This window comes from Caretta caretta, chromosome 1, assembly GCF_965140235.1.
Source record: "Caretta caretta isolate rCarCar2 chromosome 1, rCarCar1.hap1, whole genome shotgun sequence".
NCBI classification, from domain to species: domain Eukaryota; kingdom Metazoa; phylum Chordata; order Testudines; family Cheloniidae; genus Caretta; species Caretta caretta.
The window spans coordinates 191,740,410-191,757,370 of NC_134206.1; the positions used below are offsets into that span (position 1 = coordinate 191,740,410).

At 42.2% G+C, this 16,961-nt stretch overlaps 1 protein-coding gene across 3 annotated transcripts in view; it reads right to left on the minus strand.

Annotated features, from left to right (window-relative positions):
- The window catches only part of EPHA3 (EPH receptor A3), a 311,971-nt gene that overhangs the window by 7,526 nt on the left and 287,484 nt on the right, over positions 1-16,961 (minus strand). For all 3 annotated transcript variants that reach the window (XM_075118146.1, XM_075118145.1, XM_075118150.1), the window contains exon 15: positions 13,501-13,694. In XM_075118146.1, the coding sequence (XP_074974247.1) occupies positions 13,501-13,694 (194 nt within the window). The remainder of the gene's footprint in view (positions 1-13,500; positions 13,695-16,961) is intronic.

Here is a 16,961-nt window from a genome sequence, read left to right on the forward strand (position 1 = left end):
AGATTCTTCCACCTGTGATAGTATTTAAGAATATGAGCCACTACGGTAGATGCTTGTTTGCAGTAACACTTTGTAAGAGCAATCGCCGCTTATGAGCAACATTTCCCCTGGGACCACTTTCCTGGGACCCAGTGAATTGTCAACACTCCCGTAACAGCAACAACTGCTTAGGAACAACATAGCAAAAGGGCACCGATATGTTGCTGCTAATGACCGTCTACTGTATTCTCTTCAATTTTGACCTCCCCTACAGCTACTGTGAGCCTGCCCTGATTCAACAAAGCACACACTTAACTTGAAGCACATGCTTACTTTCATTGAGGTCTATTATGTGCTTCAGTGCTTTGCTGAATTGAAGCCATTTTGTGCAACTGACTGGAGACTAAGGGACAAAAGTAACCTGAACTCAATTTTATTGCCCACCAGAAAAGGCTATACCAGGAGCTCCTCCTACTGGAAGTTCCACTGGAATTACCCCAGTTTTGTTTTGGCCCAAAAAATCAGTGTGAATGCTTTCCTACATCTCTTATTACTGATCCCCACCTTCACTATCATTGTAGATAGGCAACAAACAATGTAAACCATTTGATACTTACTAAGCACAAAACAAGACAGTGAAAATTAATGTGTCTCTTGCTACACAGCATCTAACCACGCAGCAAAACAGGAAGAGCACCAGGACCCCTGCAATAGTGCTCGTTCCACCCTAATATGCTCCACTGAGCTGTGGACAGTATGTTGAAACAGATCCTTAAATAACAAAGAGAGGCTGCCTGACAATATGCTGGTTTAGTGTTTGGCAGGAGACAGCCATCCTCAGCACTGAAGCTCTGTGTGAGGGGCTACATGGTGGGCCTGACAGCAGAAGAGCCACGTTCTGTGCACATTGCAGAGAGGTTCATTGCACCAGCACCAAGAACAGTGGAAAGGAGTGCTCAGATGACAGGCCGCACCATCTGCATTTACAGAGGTGGCCCACCCACATCAGGCAAGTGGCATAAACAGCTGTTGGGACTTCCCTGTCATCTCAGGCCCTAATCCTCGGCAGTTCATCTGGACTAAACCTAATTATTCCAGCTTTAGGTGGCTATCTGAATTTCTTCACCAGGAATCAGGAGCGAAGGAGAGTGGTTAAAGATCACGCTTCAAATGCCATGATTTAAAGTTAAATGATTATGCCATGTTGCAGCTGGGTATGTGGTTCATTAATATTTGTAATGGGAGAACTGATTTGGGTTCAAAAGACCTACCACCAAGGACTATTCTCCCAAACTTGAACAGAATCTGAGGTTTGGAAAAACTTTTAAGGCAGAATTTATGAAGGGACCCCAAATGGAGTTAAGTACTCAAATTCCAGTGGATTTCAATGGGAGCTGGGTGCATAATTCTTTAGGGTTTGAAAATCCCAGCCTTAATTATTTTCACATTCTTTTGCCCTTTTAAGTTTCATCAGGATCAGAAGTACTAAAGAAGCATGTTCATGTGGTACGTCTGACCCTGGTGGGGACGAGGAAATACCAGAATTCTTACGCATGCAATTCTGACCTCAATTTTTAAACTAAAGAAGTTTGGCTAAGTTCAAATAAGCCACTTTGACTTTTGGCTACATGTCCAAACCAAACCTTCCATCTTTGAGGTTTTGCCTAGCATTAGTTTGATAAATCGATTCCTCTTATACATTATAAAAGGCTTTTAGAACGCAGGCTTTAGAAGTTGTGGCTGGCTGCTTGACTGCTGTAGCAAAAATACACATATCACGACCTATACAATTACCCAGACTGTGCACAGTGTACTGTCATGTACGGTAGGAGACCAGTGTTTCAGAACACGCTGCCTTAGAAATTGGAAAGGCCTTGATAATCAGCCTTTCAGCAATTGTTGTTGCAGCCTCACGTTCAATTCTTAACCAGATTCAAGAGCAGCAACTCAGTTGATCAGAAACCTACATATCTTCTTAGCATGGGCATTATGTTTTGCCTGGCAATCCTCTCTTTACAGGCTGAGCAGTCGAACAATTGGTTGTTGTCTGGAGAAATGGGCTTGGGAGATATCTGGAGCCTGATCCTCCGTTGATGTCAATCATTGCACCTCCAATGGCACTGTGACATTTTACACCAGCTGAAGATTTGGGCCCTGAGAACAATCTTAGATGGGAAAGACATTTCCTGACTATCTACCATCACGCACCATACCACTCAGAGAATAATAGTGATAGAAGACACTGGAAAACAGTACAACAAGCCTGGTGGGACGGGAGAAGAGCAACAAGGGAAACATGGCCAGGGGGTTAAAGAAACAATTTGCAGACATGGCCCTTTAAAGCTAAGCACATACACTCCCACTGTCATGCCAAAAGCAGCCCTTAGGCACCTATGTAAGTGAAGTTTTAGACGCCCAAGTTTGGCAAGCAGATCCAGGGTGTACCCAGTAGCCATATGGTCTACACCTAGCTAACTACTGTTTGTCCCATGAAGAGTCACTTTTTATTTCTGGTTTTCTGAGTATAACATCTGGAATCCCAAGACATTTATTATGGGTATTTATGAAGTGTGCTTAGTGATAAAGCACGGAGAAAGTTTTTCTCTATTCAACGTAGTGTGTTACTTTTCCTTTTTCATCTGAACTCTAATAAAACAGGACCTGACTCAACAATTGCTTAAAGAAAGAGTGAGCATAAACAAGCTGAAATAGAACAGGACCCTAGGATTAGGGATTAGAGTGGCCCAACAGAGCTTTTATGTTTATTACTTGGATCAAAGTATCACCAGGACAAAAAATATGACCTAATTTTTATGTAAGTGACCTCAGACTAACCAGCACTGTAAAGTATCATTTTTCTCCTTGTAGGATTCCAAGCAAAAATTAGTTACTTTCCTCCTCAGAGAGGACATCTGGACAGTTTATCAATGAACAGGAATTTGTCTCTCACTGTGAAGAGTCTGTGATGTCTCCTCCCATGCACCAAGGGAATGCTGGGCTTTCAGAGCATCTGCACACATCGGCATTTTTCTCCCCCTGACCCAGCCCCTAGACAGAAGGTCTGAACATGAAATTTATGGGCTGGGTGATGTGTGCCATGAGCTCACACTTAGCTAGACAAATTAGATGGGTTGCAATCCATGCAGCTGCAAACGACGTCCTGCAGGGTTCCACCTGATCTTTTACAGCTTTTCATAAATCAGTACCTACCAGCTTCAGAACAGAGTCATTAAAAAGAAATCATGGAAATTGCATGTTTGCTCAGGGAAACAGAGCAAAGAACATTTCCCCCGTTTTTTTTTTGGTTGTTGTTTTTTTTTTAGGCTCTTTTTGTTTTGTCCTCACCTCCACTCCCCAACTGCTACATTTTCAAATGGTTATCCATCCACTGGCATGGAGAAAATTCTCAGTGCTACTCATTCTTGCATTGTATATGGCTGGAGGTCCGTATTTGCTGACATGTGACACCCCTTCCCCCAAATAAGTAAAAATACAGCGACAAATTCAACCGTGAGATGCCAGATTGTGCTTTCTACACAATGCCCTGCTGCAGTCAGCTTTAAGTAGACGGGCCCACTGTGTTAACAGCTGGAATTAACTCTTGTGTTGTGCCCATAAGCACAGAAAACCATGGTTTTCTGTCAGTAAAATAGATTTTGTCACTATTCAAGGAACTTTGTTACAGCACATCATGTCTAGAAATAAATATATAAATAGCAAAGGAACTTCAGTCCCTGTTGTACAAATCTCTAGTATAGGTGTGCCAGCTATCCAGTGAGAGAGAGAGAACTTAATTTGTAATTTCAGGTGCCATAAGCACCAGGAGAATGAAGCATTACTTCTGTGTAAAGGACAGCTTATTGCTGCTGGGTAGAGAAATCCCGTATGCCACCTCCTGGATTCCATGTTCTGTTTTTTCCCCTAATCAATGTAACCTAATTCCCTATTTCTAAATTTGGAAATATCCTTTATACTTTCACACTTAAAAACAGGCATCTATAATTCCTTTTTCTCTTACAAAAAGTAAAACGACACCTTCACTACATTGCTTTGAATGCAGATGACTTTGTGACTTCAAGCACTGAAATTCTAGACTAACGCTCAGGACAACATAGTTATCTCCGACCTTAGAAAAAGAGAGTGCATGTGAAGCAATTTTAGTTTTATCTTCTATAGCAAATGGAATCATGAGTGTACGTGCTTCCCAACAGGAGACCAGTAAATAAATGTCACACTGAGGAGAAGTAGAGCCATTGTGTTTACTTTAATTATCCCTGGACCTTAAGGACTAGAATCTTTGCAGTTACAGCTATTTATGCCTGGCTTAAAGCATCCCTCTGGTAAAATTAGCAGCTTTGTTCTTAAAATAAAAATTTGCCTTGCTGTTTGGCATATTTTCTCCCCCCTCCCCCGAGATTTCATATCGTGTTTGCTGAGTTTGAGAGTAAACCAGATTGTTGCTCCTCTTTGTTTTTGAGGTCAAAAGTGGGTACACTTTGTTGTTACATAGATCACCAGTTAGAAATTGCAAGCAGTAGTCTTTCCCAGCTTCCTTTCCAAATACAGCTCACACTCTTTACAAGTACAAGCTTCCTTCCCCTCACTTTGCTTCCTGGGTTTTGGCATTATTAACCAAGAAAAAATGCAAGATATTAAAGATCAGCTCACATCTTTTCTTCAGACGTGGCTATTCCTAGGGTTCCTCGCTCAGGACTGCTCAGCCTACATCCTAAACCCTTGCCCTCCAGACAGACATCACACCTGCTTTATATTCAAGTGGGGGAAAGGAGCTACTTGCCTCATTTGACTCTTTTACATGCACCTCCACCCCACCAGGCCCAGGGCACAAGCTCTGGTTTCCTCTCACTGTGAGGGACTAAAAATGTAACCTCAGTGCCCAGGTGAGACTAAAAATGTAACCACAGTCTCACTTCACAATTGGCCAGAGCTGCATGTGAGTTCAGAAAGGTCCCCCCTAATCTCTCCATTGTCAAGGCAATTACCAATGAAGGATGTGTCTTGAGTTTCTATAGCTGCTGGTAACCTAAGTAGCTCAGGCTGCATTCAGCACTCCCACACCAATGGTTGGGTGCACCCTGAGTCCACTGAGCTGGTTATTACAAGCAGTACACACACTGAAGTCTCAGCGCTCACAGTCTCAGCAAGACCACTTGTTGCCCCCATTGTCACATTCTACAAAGGGACACCATTTTTTGCATGCCCTATTTTCCTCACACAAATAACAGACCATAGGAAGGGCTGCTGGCTCCTACCTAGAGTCTGGATGAGCGTCCTTTTTGGTTTTGACCTTAGCATTTCTTTAAAGTCACACTGCCTCATTGGACAGTCGTTGATTTATTTACACTCCCCATTGCCCACAGGCAAAATACACACAATGCAGGAAGGGTCCCTCTTAGACACTGAACAAATGTTCTTTTTGAGCTGCCTCTTCATACTGCCCAACCTCTTTTAGTTTTCTCCCCAAATGTTCCTTAAGCAGATCCTTGGATGATGCTGCAGGTCAGGGTTGCAGTCATAGCCCTTGTGGTTTACCCAACAGTTTAGCCTCCATGAGAAAGCCTCTTGCCAGCTTAGATAGTTGGTGCTGGCATACCCTTATCTGCATCCTCCAAAGCAGACTATTAAAATACTATTCTAAAATAATTCAGGCATCTGTTCTCCTGCAGTTCATTCCTTTGGCTTGAGCCAATGCACAGCCCAGTTGTCCAACTGCTGGGCAAAAGAAAAGGGCTCACCCTGAAACAACATTCTGGTATTTTTCTTCCAAGGTCCCCAGGAAGTCCAGGATCGCAGCATCTTGCTCAGGGTCTGATATGCAGCATGTGCTTCTCTTGTTAAAAACCAAACAGACAGCCTAGGAATCCTCTTCCCTTGCTCCCCACGGAGGGGCGCTATGCTGCTGCAGCAGATGGCTGCGAGTCAGTGAAGATGACTACATAAACCTATAAGTTATCATCTTGGACAGGTAAAGATCAATACCCAATGCTAATCTGAGCAGTGTCTCTAGTTTGACAATCCTCAAGAACATCCGCTCCAGGAATAGTCTTTGCTGTTTCTGGTGTGCTGCCGCCCAGGCCTGCTGCTATAAGCTGCAGAAAGATCTGCTGCTGTAGTTCTTATTGTTCCCTGACCCATTTCAGGACCTACCTCTTCTTCTCTTTTGACACCCATTTTGCAGTGTGTCTTAAAAACAAAAAGCTCCTGACGCTACTTTTACGTTTCCCAAATTGCTCTGAAAACATAGTCCACACCCTATTTACATGGGGTCTAGCTTTATTAACAAAGAAAATAATAGGAGTAGCTTAAGTCTTCTCAGCCTTGGAAGCTTCTAAAGTTCCTCACTCAGAGCTGCTCAGCCCACACATTAGGTCATCTCTCTCCAGGGAGCCATCTCCAAACCCACTGTACCAGGTAAAGTAAAGACTCAACAAGTCACCTACCTCAGTGTCAGTATAATTCACTTTACACTTTCCCAGCAGGATCAACACTGGCTACCAGGGTAGGGCGTTTTAGACCAAACCCACCACTATGTACAGGAATGTATTTTCTACTTGTTATACACAGTGCCGTATTAGCTATACAATTAAGCAACTGATGTCATGGTGCAGGGTATTTCTTAGGGATTCCTGACTGGCTGAGAGGCTGTCCATTAACTCTATCCAGGCATTATTGCTAAAACAATCTCTTGAAAAGAGAAAAAAAGTGCCATTAGAAGGCTTATAAAATGTTGTACTGGCTCCCTGTCTGTTCCATGTTGCGCTGTGACCTGCCTTACGCAGGCATCACATCTCACATTTGGCTGTATTGTGAATCTCAAGGCAGACTCAACGCTTACTATATCAGACACAGTTTGTTTTCTAGCACTTCCAGCTTAGAATTTCCATTAATGGTAATGAGGACTGCACAGTAAAAGCCCTGAATACTGAGTTGAGAATAACAGAATAGATCCTTTCCGAATCACAATAAACAGCAAGTAATAAAAGAGGAGCGGTTACTCTCCTTGTGCAGTAACTGGAGTTTTTCAAAATGTGTCCTTCTGTGGATGGTCCGGTTCAGGTGTGCATGCACCCTGAGCCTTTGATTGGAGATTTTTGGTCGCAGTGCCTGGTTAGCCTGTGCATGTGCCCTACTTACCCTTGTGCCCCGTACTGAGGTCATAGAAGGCTACATGGGCGAACTGCCCTCAGTTTCTTCTCTATCACAAAGAAACTCCAAAACAGTGGAAAGAAGGGAAGATAGCGGAGCACCCTAGGTGACACACACCTAGAAGAGCTCCAGTACTGCACAAGGTGAGTAGCCTTCTTCTCTGAGTAGCATCGCTTCAGGTCACTCCCTAGCAGTAACCCCTTAAGGAGATGGGAACAGAGTCAATCACAGAAGAAAGAACTGCATTACCTACTACAGCAGCTGACCTCGCAGAGTGAAACAAAGACTAATGGGTGGAAAATATATGTACCAAGGACCATGTTGCAGCCATTCAGATTTCAGCAACTGGAATGTCCTTGAGTAGGCCTCGAGGGTAGATTGTGATCTAGTAGAGAGTACAGTCACTCAAAAGGGAGGTGGAACCTCAGCAGAACAGCAGTTGGCAATAATTTATGCAGGGATCCATTTAGAAAGTCTCTGAGTGGAGACAGAAGCTCCTCTAGATCTATTTTCAATAGAAACAAAGAGTCTAGGTGTCTTCCTGAATGGCCTAGTTCTATTCAAGTGAAAGACTAAAGCCCTCTTCACATATAGTGTATGGAAGGCAGATTCCTCTGTAGACTGATGGGGATTAGAAAAGAAAGGAAGAAAGAAAGAAAGAAAGAAAGAAAGAAAGATGAATAATTTGGTCAATGTGAAACTCAGAAGAAACCTTAGGTACAAATTTTGGATGTGCTCTGCCTCCTTATGCGCGTGATGCTATTGTAAAATTTGAGCCATCAAATCTATAATAGAGAAAGTTTTTGCTTGAAATCCAGCCAAAAAACTTTGCACAATGAAGCTTGAAGAATTATAGAAATCCCTAATCAGCTTCAATTGCTGACAAAAAGGAAAAAAAAGAAGTAGTAGTAGAAAAAAAAAGGGTCAGAAGCCTATTTCAGAGTTTTATAGTTTGGAAAATATTTTCAATTATGCAACTCTTGGTTTTCATTGTGTCTCACAAATGAAACAAGAATCAACAAACCCTGTTGGATGCCAGTTTCACCAACTTGTTACGGGATGGATGAAGTATTTCTGACTCACCCACTGAATTCTGGAAAGCTTTCCATCTCTTTGTAATTGAGTGACATGTTCACCCATGTGAAAGTAATATACACTGGTCTCAAAAATAATAAGTCCAAGTACAAATATAATGGAATTGATGAAAACTGGGAGAATTATGAACTCACTTCCAGGCTACAAATATCCAAACAACGTAGAGGTTCAATTATAAAAACCAACAAAATGCTCAGATACCAAGAGAGAACAGCAGGACATGAATGAAAAGAAATTATGATTAGGTTACGCAATGCTTTGGCAAAATTATATAACGTGCACTACTTCACTTGTACCGTATTCAGTTTCTACATCAGTTTGCAAAACTAGACACCTACGTGTACAGGAGAAGGCACAAGGGATATAAACATCTGAGCCCAAGGAGTACATACACAGCCAAGTAAAGAGAGACTTCACAAAAAGACTATGTAATTGAAGAATATGGATTTCATCCGGGGGAAGAAAGCGTGATGGCGTGTATAAACCCCACACCAGTGGTAAAGAGGTTAAAGAACTGCTGTGGGCTGGCCCTGCCCCTCTGGCCCTGTCAGTCATGTCAGGGGTGGAATAAGGTCTTAAAAGCAGAAATTTCTAGACTGTTGCTGAGAGAGCAGACAGTGGCTCTTACAGCTTCCAAGAGAGACTCCTGGACACCTTCAGTGGGACTGTCTCGGGAAAGCCATTCACTGTGCCTACAAGGAGGCAACAGATTTCCCTGTACCATCCGGGTAGGATAGGTTCAGCAAGTCCCAACGCGAGCATTTAAGTAGTTGGTACCACTACCTGCGACCCCTTTCAGGGTTACGGAATCAGAGAATACACTAAGGGGACTAAAAGACTGGGACCCAGGAATCCCAATCCCTTTAAACACAATCAGATTATTTGACTCAATTTTTGTACCACAGACTCCTACTTAAGCAGAGGGGGGCACCTGTATGAAATACGTGCAGACAAAGACCCTGAATTCAGCAAAGCACTTAAGCATATACTTAACTGACTTCATTGGGATTCAAGCTAAGCACATGCTTAAGTGCTTTGCTGAACTGGGGCCTAACATAAGAGACAAAGAAATGCAACAGGGGAGGGTGACAAGTTATATTGCACACCTCTAGTAATATGCATGTAATCTGGATGTAAGAGGGTAGCGACTATTTTAAACAAACAGCAGCGGATTACCAAACACATTTAAACATGTAAGGTTAAAAGCTATAAAAAGATGATTTTATATCTATAATATCGTTTTTTAAAATATCATTAGGCGAAATATATTCCCATACAAATTTCCATCATTTGTACCCATATATCCGGGGGTAATTTCTACACTTACTTACAGACCTAGAGGTTCCTGTATGCAGCAGAATTAACTTGGTTCCACTGGTGTGTGTGTGTGAGACAGACAGAGGAAAGAGGGATTTGCAGGACACAGCTCCATGAGACTTTCAGCATGCTTTCAACAACAGGATTTTAACAGAAGGGCAGAAGTGGGGGTTAAAGGAGGGGTGGGAGCTACTGCAATGTAGATCCACTGGTGATTCCTAAATATTGACTAGGGGCATAGGTGTCATGGGAGTTACTGCAGCCTCTCATAGCTGCTGTAGAATAACTTGTGGGAGAGGATTTCTCCAACCTAGCTCATTGGGCACAGTCTAGATCAGGGGTGGGCAAACATTTTAGCCTGAGAGCCACATCGGTGTTGCAAAACTGTATCGGGGGCCAGGTAGGTAAGGCTGTGTGTCCTCAAACAGCCTGGCCCCCACCCCCTATCCGCCCCCTGACTGCCCCCCCTCAGAATCCCCGCCCCATCCAACCCTCTCACTCCCTGTCCCCTGACTGCCCCAACCCCTATCCACACCCCTGCCCCCTGACAGCCCCCCCCCCGGGACTCCCATGCCTATCCAACCCCCCCTGTTCCCTGTCCTCTGACTGCCCCTCTGCAGAACCACTGCCCCTGCTCCCTGTCCCCTGATCGCCCTCCCCCCAGAACCTCTGCACCCTGCTCCCCATCCCCTGACTGCCCCCCAGGAGCCCGTACCCCTTATCCAACCCCCTACTCCCTGCCCCCTTACCATGCCACTCAGAGCAGCAGGAGCTTGCAGCCCCTGAGCGGCGGGCCAGAGTGCTGGCGGTGCGACGAGGTGAGGCTGTGGGGGAGAGGGGACAGCGGGGGCTAGCCTCCCCGGCCGGGAGCTCAAGGACCGGGCAGAATGGCTCCCGCAGGCAAGATGTGGCCCGCGGGCCGTAGTTTGCCCACCTCTGGTGTAGATACTTGGACTGTGTGTTGGGGAGTCATAATGCTTTTTTCCTGCTGCACGTCTATTCCTCTCATGCCTGCAGAGAGTAAAGGGAGACTTGCCAGAGTACTGGTAACGAATGTGTTATGAAAACTACATGTCCCTGTTTGCTATTCTGTCAGGGGTTACGTGATCACCAGGGTAAATTCCAGCACACAATTAGGGTATGTCTACACTGCAATTGGAGGTGAGATTGCAGCATATGAAGACCTATATGAGCTTCCTTTGATCTAGCTATGTTCAACCCTGTCTGCGATCCTGGGTACGTACTCAAGCAGCTATCCCAAGCTGAAGTCCATGCTTCACTGCTATTGTTACTTCAGCTAGCTAGATCAAAGAAGTGCTGCAGTCATACCTCTGAATGCAGTATAGAAACACCCTGACAGGCATCTAGACAGGAAGACTTGACTAACTCCTCTAAATATCACCTATTCACCAGTAATTAAAGAACAAAACAGAGAGCCTACTGCTTTGAAGTTCAACCTGACCCACTGGTGAAGATGCATAAATTTGGACAAGGCTCAGGGTCCCAGGACAGACAGAGGAACTTTGGAACAAATAAAAAAGTCTGCCCGTGAACTCAGAGACTGTCTTGGACTAAGAGAAAGGGCCTGCAGAGAGCTGCAGGCTGGACCTCAGGCTCAGAAGGGGTGACTGGGATGAGCAGAATCCACCTACATGGGCAAAGAAAGGATAAGGTTTAGGTCAGATAAGACGCATAGAGGCAGTTATTGTTTCAACCTTGTTTCTTTCTGCTTGCTAAATTTCTATGCACCAATACTTCACACTTGTTTTTGAAGAAGCTGTCCTGAGTCACAGAAACCTCATATTGGTCACAGAGAGAATTCTAAAATAGGACTCAATGTCAAGTTGGGCCAGCTGATGTAAATATGGTTAGTAAACAGGGAGTGCTGAAACCTGATGATCCAGTCTCAGGTGGGGTGAACCATGGGATTCCTCTCTGTAAGATATAGATCTCTCACTTGGAAAAAGTGCCCACAGAGAAACAGAGAGAGAGATCACAGGTGCAACTCACCCTTGAACCGTAGCAACTAGTTTCTGAGTACTTTGGTATCTAGAGGTCACAGAAGAATTCTGTGCATGGGTTTGGTATTAGATGGATGAAACAAATAAATATTTTGTTTTAAATGCAAAAAAAAGAGTATGCAATGATTCCCACAAACCAAAACTGAAAACAAAATAAAATATGGAAATTATTCCCAACTCCCAATTCAGCGAAGCACTTATGCACTTGCTTAAATTTAAACACATACTTGTGCTTTTTTTTGCTTTTGCTGAACTGGGGCTTAAAAGACATTTAGAACAAACTCTTAACTGGGGAAGGTAATGCTTAAACTAATTTGGATTTAATACAATCAACTGCCGTATAACATAGAATAGCTATCCAAATAAACTCTTATCATTCACAATGTATTAAAAACCCCAGCAATTAATTATTAAAACATATTTACTGTGCAGGAGAATCAAATCGCATTATGTATTTTTAATAACCAAGCCCATTAGTATCGCTGCCTTCCTCTGCCCATTCTCTTCTTTGTGTACTAGTGGGAGAGAGGTGATTAGACTAGCAAGCTTCTACCTCAGGAAAAAAAAACGCACTGCCTGGGGCAAGAAGAAAAGGAGCCAGATCAATTCTATTTACATAGCAGGCTTTAACACTAACCAAGATTTTTCAGCTCCACCCCCATTTCCCTTGTTATGATATCCCCTTAGTTCACCATGATGGAACAGAATTAACATCTAGTAAGGGTTAGGTCAGCTGTGGAAGACAAGATATTTTAAGATACAGATAAAAAAAGAATAAACCCCTGGGATTCGTTTTTAAAGGACATTTAATATTATACTTTGTTGAGCCTCTCTCCTGAAAAGATGGTCCCCTCAGGTCATTACTGTGACGCATGCGTAACCCACACTGCCACTACCCAGACTGTACCTATTCTGTGAATATAGGACATCAGTCTCCAAGGCTGTCAGTCTGGGCCCTGCCATCAACATTTACACTTAAGATCAGGGAGCACTCCCTCCCCCCCCTTTTAAAACAGCCTTAAAATCTAGCCTTTTCATAGCAGCCTCTTTAAGAGCCAGGTATTTTATGTGTAGTACAGACCTGTTAATCCGTACCTACTTAATCAGAACTATGGTATTTAACCATATCCTGCTTCTGTTCTCAAATGCCAGGGAATTCATCAGTTATTACCTCCTCTTTATCAGGACAGGACATTGCTTATGTCCCAAAACTCTCTGGATAAACAGGATTGTAAATTAGTCTTTTTAATGCAATTAGAAGATTTGTATCAGCATTCATGTTAGAAATGAGATCCTTATTAAGGCTCTGATTCAGCAAAACACTTCAGTACATGCTTAACTTTAAGCATTTTAGTCTTACTGAAGTATAAGGGAGTACTCCCATGTGTACGTAATTTACTGGATGAGGCCAGAAAAGAGTGGGGCATGACATACCTTTTTGGGGACACAATTCAGCAAGATACTTAAGCACCTGCCTAATTATAAGCATGTGAGTTGCTCCGTTCTAGTTATGGGGTTACTTACATGCTTAAGTACCATGCTGAATCAGAGTAGCTGTGAGATACTAAGCACCTTCAGCATCAGCTGAAGTCAGTGGGAGGTCAGGGAGTTCCGCACATTGCAGGATCAAAACCAACGTGACTTGCACCTGAGATATTCATTTACCCAAGTTTAACACTTACCTGTCTCAGTTTAAAATTAGCTGGGTTTCACCAGCCCAAACAAACAGCTGTTATATTTTTATTTACAATAATCTCTTCTGACCAGAGAGCGGAAAGCTTCCTCTAGCCTTCAAGCATGCAAATAAGCAATGGATAAAACTGAGAAAGTGGATGGACAAAGCAAACATATTTTAATTACTGTAGGTGGAGAACGCAAACATTTATTTTCAACAAGTGTGATGTAGAATTTAACATGTCACCTTGCAGCCGCATTGGTGATTATTTTCAGACTGCTGGGATTACGGATCAGCTTGTCCAGGATGCTGACAATCTGCTCAAACTTGGGTCTGTTGTTTCTGTCTTTCTGCCAACAGTCCAGCATCAACTGATACAAGGCAGCTGGGCAGTCCATAGGAGGTGGCAAGCGGTACCCTTCATCCACAGCCTTGATTACCTACCAAGGATAAAAGATTTTAGAAAGTTTAGGCAATTAAATTAACTTATTTTATCAGTCCTGTGAAACACATTAGCACAGACACTTTATGTTTAAACAAATGTGTTTATCCACCAGTTTTCTGCAGTGTAACACTTCTGGTTTATCTGCAAAGTAAACCATGCAGCAAATTAGATATACAGAAAGTGCTACAGGAAGGTTAAGATACAGTATAAGGAAGGTGAGACTCTAAAAAAAAAAAACTTCTCCAAACTCACGTTGATTAGAGCCACGAAAATGCTACATAAGATGTGGGCTCTATTACACCAAAGATCAGATTGTCCCCCAACTGTCCACCATTTAGGATTATAAAAATTGTCACTCCCAATCTGATAATTGATCATTTAATTCCAATATCTTCATTAATAAGTATTAATACTTATACTTCAGAAGACATCAAAGCCACTGTGATGGTGCCCCCCATAAGGCTTTATGGAAATATGCTTATGAATGTATATATGACATAAGGGGAATATGTTTTATGCTACATATGTCATGTAACGTATCTCTGTAAAGGTTATGATCTACTGAATCTATTCATCCTATCTGTATGCATGTGTCATTGTCGTATTCAAAATTATGAATATTGGCTGTATACTTGTTTGATTTTAAATAACCTTAGCAAGGCATTTGGTCAGCTTCTTTAGAAAAGAATTTGCAAGTTAAGTGCCCTATCAAGAAGCACTTCATGAACAATGGAACTTGGAAGGCTCCAATCCACAAAAGAAGTCTACTTGAGGATATTCAAGGTAGCATGTGTACCATGGCTGCTACATGTAAGATCTGAGTCATGCATGGACATGTGACTGGCCCATGTGACTCCAAAACTCTATCTTGTAGCTCAGATTCTACACAGGGGGAGGGAGGAGTGTCCACCTACAAGAGAAAGTCTATTTAAACCCTGGGGAAACCCCTCCATTTTGTCTTTAGCTGGCTCAAGAGATAGCCTCTCCACCCCCAAGAATACTTGAAAGAAACTGGAACAAAGGACGTAACTACTGGGTGTGTGTGTGGGGGGGGGGGGGGGGAATTAGTGATTGCTGGACTCAGATTAGAAGGAGACTAGTCTGTAAAAGGAATCTTACTGGGTGAGGTTTTTATCTGTATTCAGTTTTCTTATACATAGACTTGCGTGCTCTATTTTATTTTGCTTGGTAAGTCACTTTGTTCTATCTTCTATTACTTGGAACCACTTAAATCCTACTTTCTGTATTTAATAAAATCACTTTTTACTTATTAATTAACCCAGAGTATGTATTAGTACCTGCGTGGGGGGCAAACAGTTGCGCATATCTCTCTATCGGTGTTATAGAGGGCGAACAATTTATGAGTTTACCCCATATACGCTTTATACAAGGTAAAAGGGATTTATTTGGGGTTTGGATCCTATTGGGAGTTGGGTATCTGAGTGTTAAAGACAGGAACACTTCTTAAGTTGCTTTCAGTTAAGTCTGCAGCTTTGGGGCATGTACCCTGCGTCTGTGTTGGAGCAGACTGGCGTGTCTGGCTCAGCAAGACAGGGTGCTGGAGTCCCAAGCTGGCAGGGAAAGCAGGGGCAGAAGTAGTCTTGGCATATCAGTTGGCATCCCCAGCGGGGGGTGGGGGTTCTGTTATCTAAACCATCACAGCCACCATTTAGGTATCTTCAGTGCCATATGCTTTCCTCTATGCACAGCTGAACTCCCATTGTAATCAATAGGATACCTCATCTACATCCCAATGGAAATTCTAAGTATGGGAATCCTTGAAGAGAGGATACCACATAGTCTTTAGCTCATAATAGATCTCATTTTGGCAGCAGGTTGCTAATATGACAACTTCATACCTTCTACTGTACAGTGCAGGTCCAATTATCTTGTTTGCCTAGGCCTAACCTCATTGAAATCAGAGACTAGATGTAAAATTTAGCCCTGCATCTAAAATTTTATAAGATTTTTGTATATGCTACCATTTTCTTTCTTTCCTGGTGTTACAATCCTCCTTACCACTCCAGAGAATAGATTTTGCATAATGAGTTACAAATTACATATCCAAACTAGAAGATGATATAGGGGATATTACACCAGCATTTGTGTTTTCAGGATTGCTAGTTTCCAAAGCAGTGAAAACTGGTTTGAGACAGGAGTCAGCTAGAAACACTTTATGTGGTATAAGTAGCCCTGTTGTGAAAAAAGCACACACATACACTTGCCCTGTATTTCATTTTAATATGAACAGCTATTGTGGAAGGCATCCCACTACAATCTAAATGTAATTAATTAATCCTGACCAATAGCAGACATATTATCGCACCCAGTTAAAAAGAATACAGTTTTCTGCTCAAGTTTGAGATATAGCCAAGAGTCCTTAGTTGAAAGGGACAGTTTTGTTTTTTGAGTGATTTTTTTGTATTTATATTCACATTTGTAGGCAAAGCAGGAAAGAAAATTCTCTGCTGCCTGATTCGAGCTGCCATTTCTGCTCCTTTGTTTGTTTAGTGTTAAAAATTGGGTATAGAAAATCTTCTGAAAATCTATGCCCACCCCTTTTGTGACAGAAAGCTATAGTTTTACTTCTATCCAAAATTTGTGGGTTATAATTGACTGATGTGGAATAAAGCAAGAGAAACCACACGATAGGTTTTTTGGTTTTTTTTTAATAATAATTTTACTTTGGGAAATGCTATCCCTCTAACAAAACACATATGTTAGCAGAGATGCATTAATTAAACTGAAAAAGGATGGCAGACCTGTATAGTTTACTGATGTTACATAAACATAACTCCACATTAAAGGTCTTCTAAACAAATGAAACTATCTCCCCATGTTATCTGTTGACTGCCTCCAGAAGAATTTTTGTTTAATTCAAGTCTTAGTACAAATGCTTCCATTATCTTATTCACGGGTTCCAATAACAACTTACTGTGTGCATTCAACCTTTATGGAAAAAAATATATACAGACTGTTATAGAGATGGAACCAAAAGGGATCTACAGACATTTAGCCTGGTTCAATTAAAATGGCTCTAAAAACCCTTGGAGTGTAAAAGAACATGACATCTTTCCTGTAGATTTTTTTAAAATCATCTTTCAGAATATCACACCACGAATATAATTCTCTGTTACATTCTACATCGTGGTCCAAAAACCTTTTAGAAAGATTGTCGTTTTCATTTAAATTCTACAGGTCTTTTCTATAAGCAGGGAGACTTGGAAACTTTCCTTTTTACATCTTATTCAATGTCAGTGTC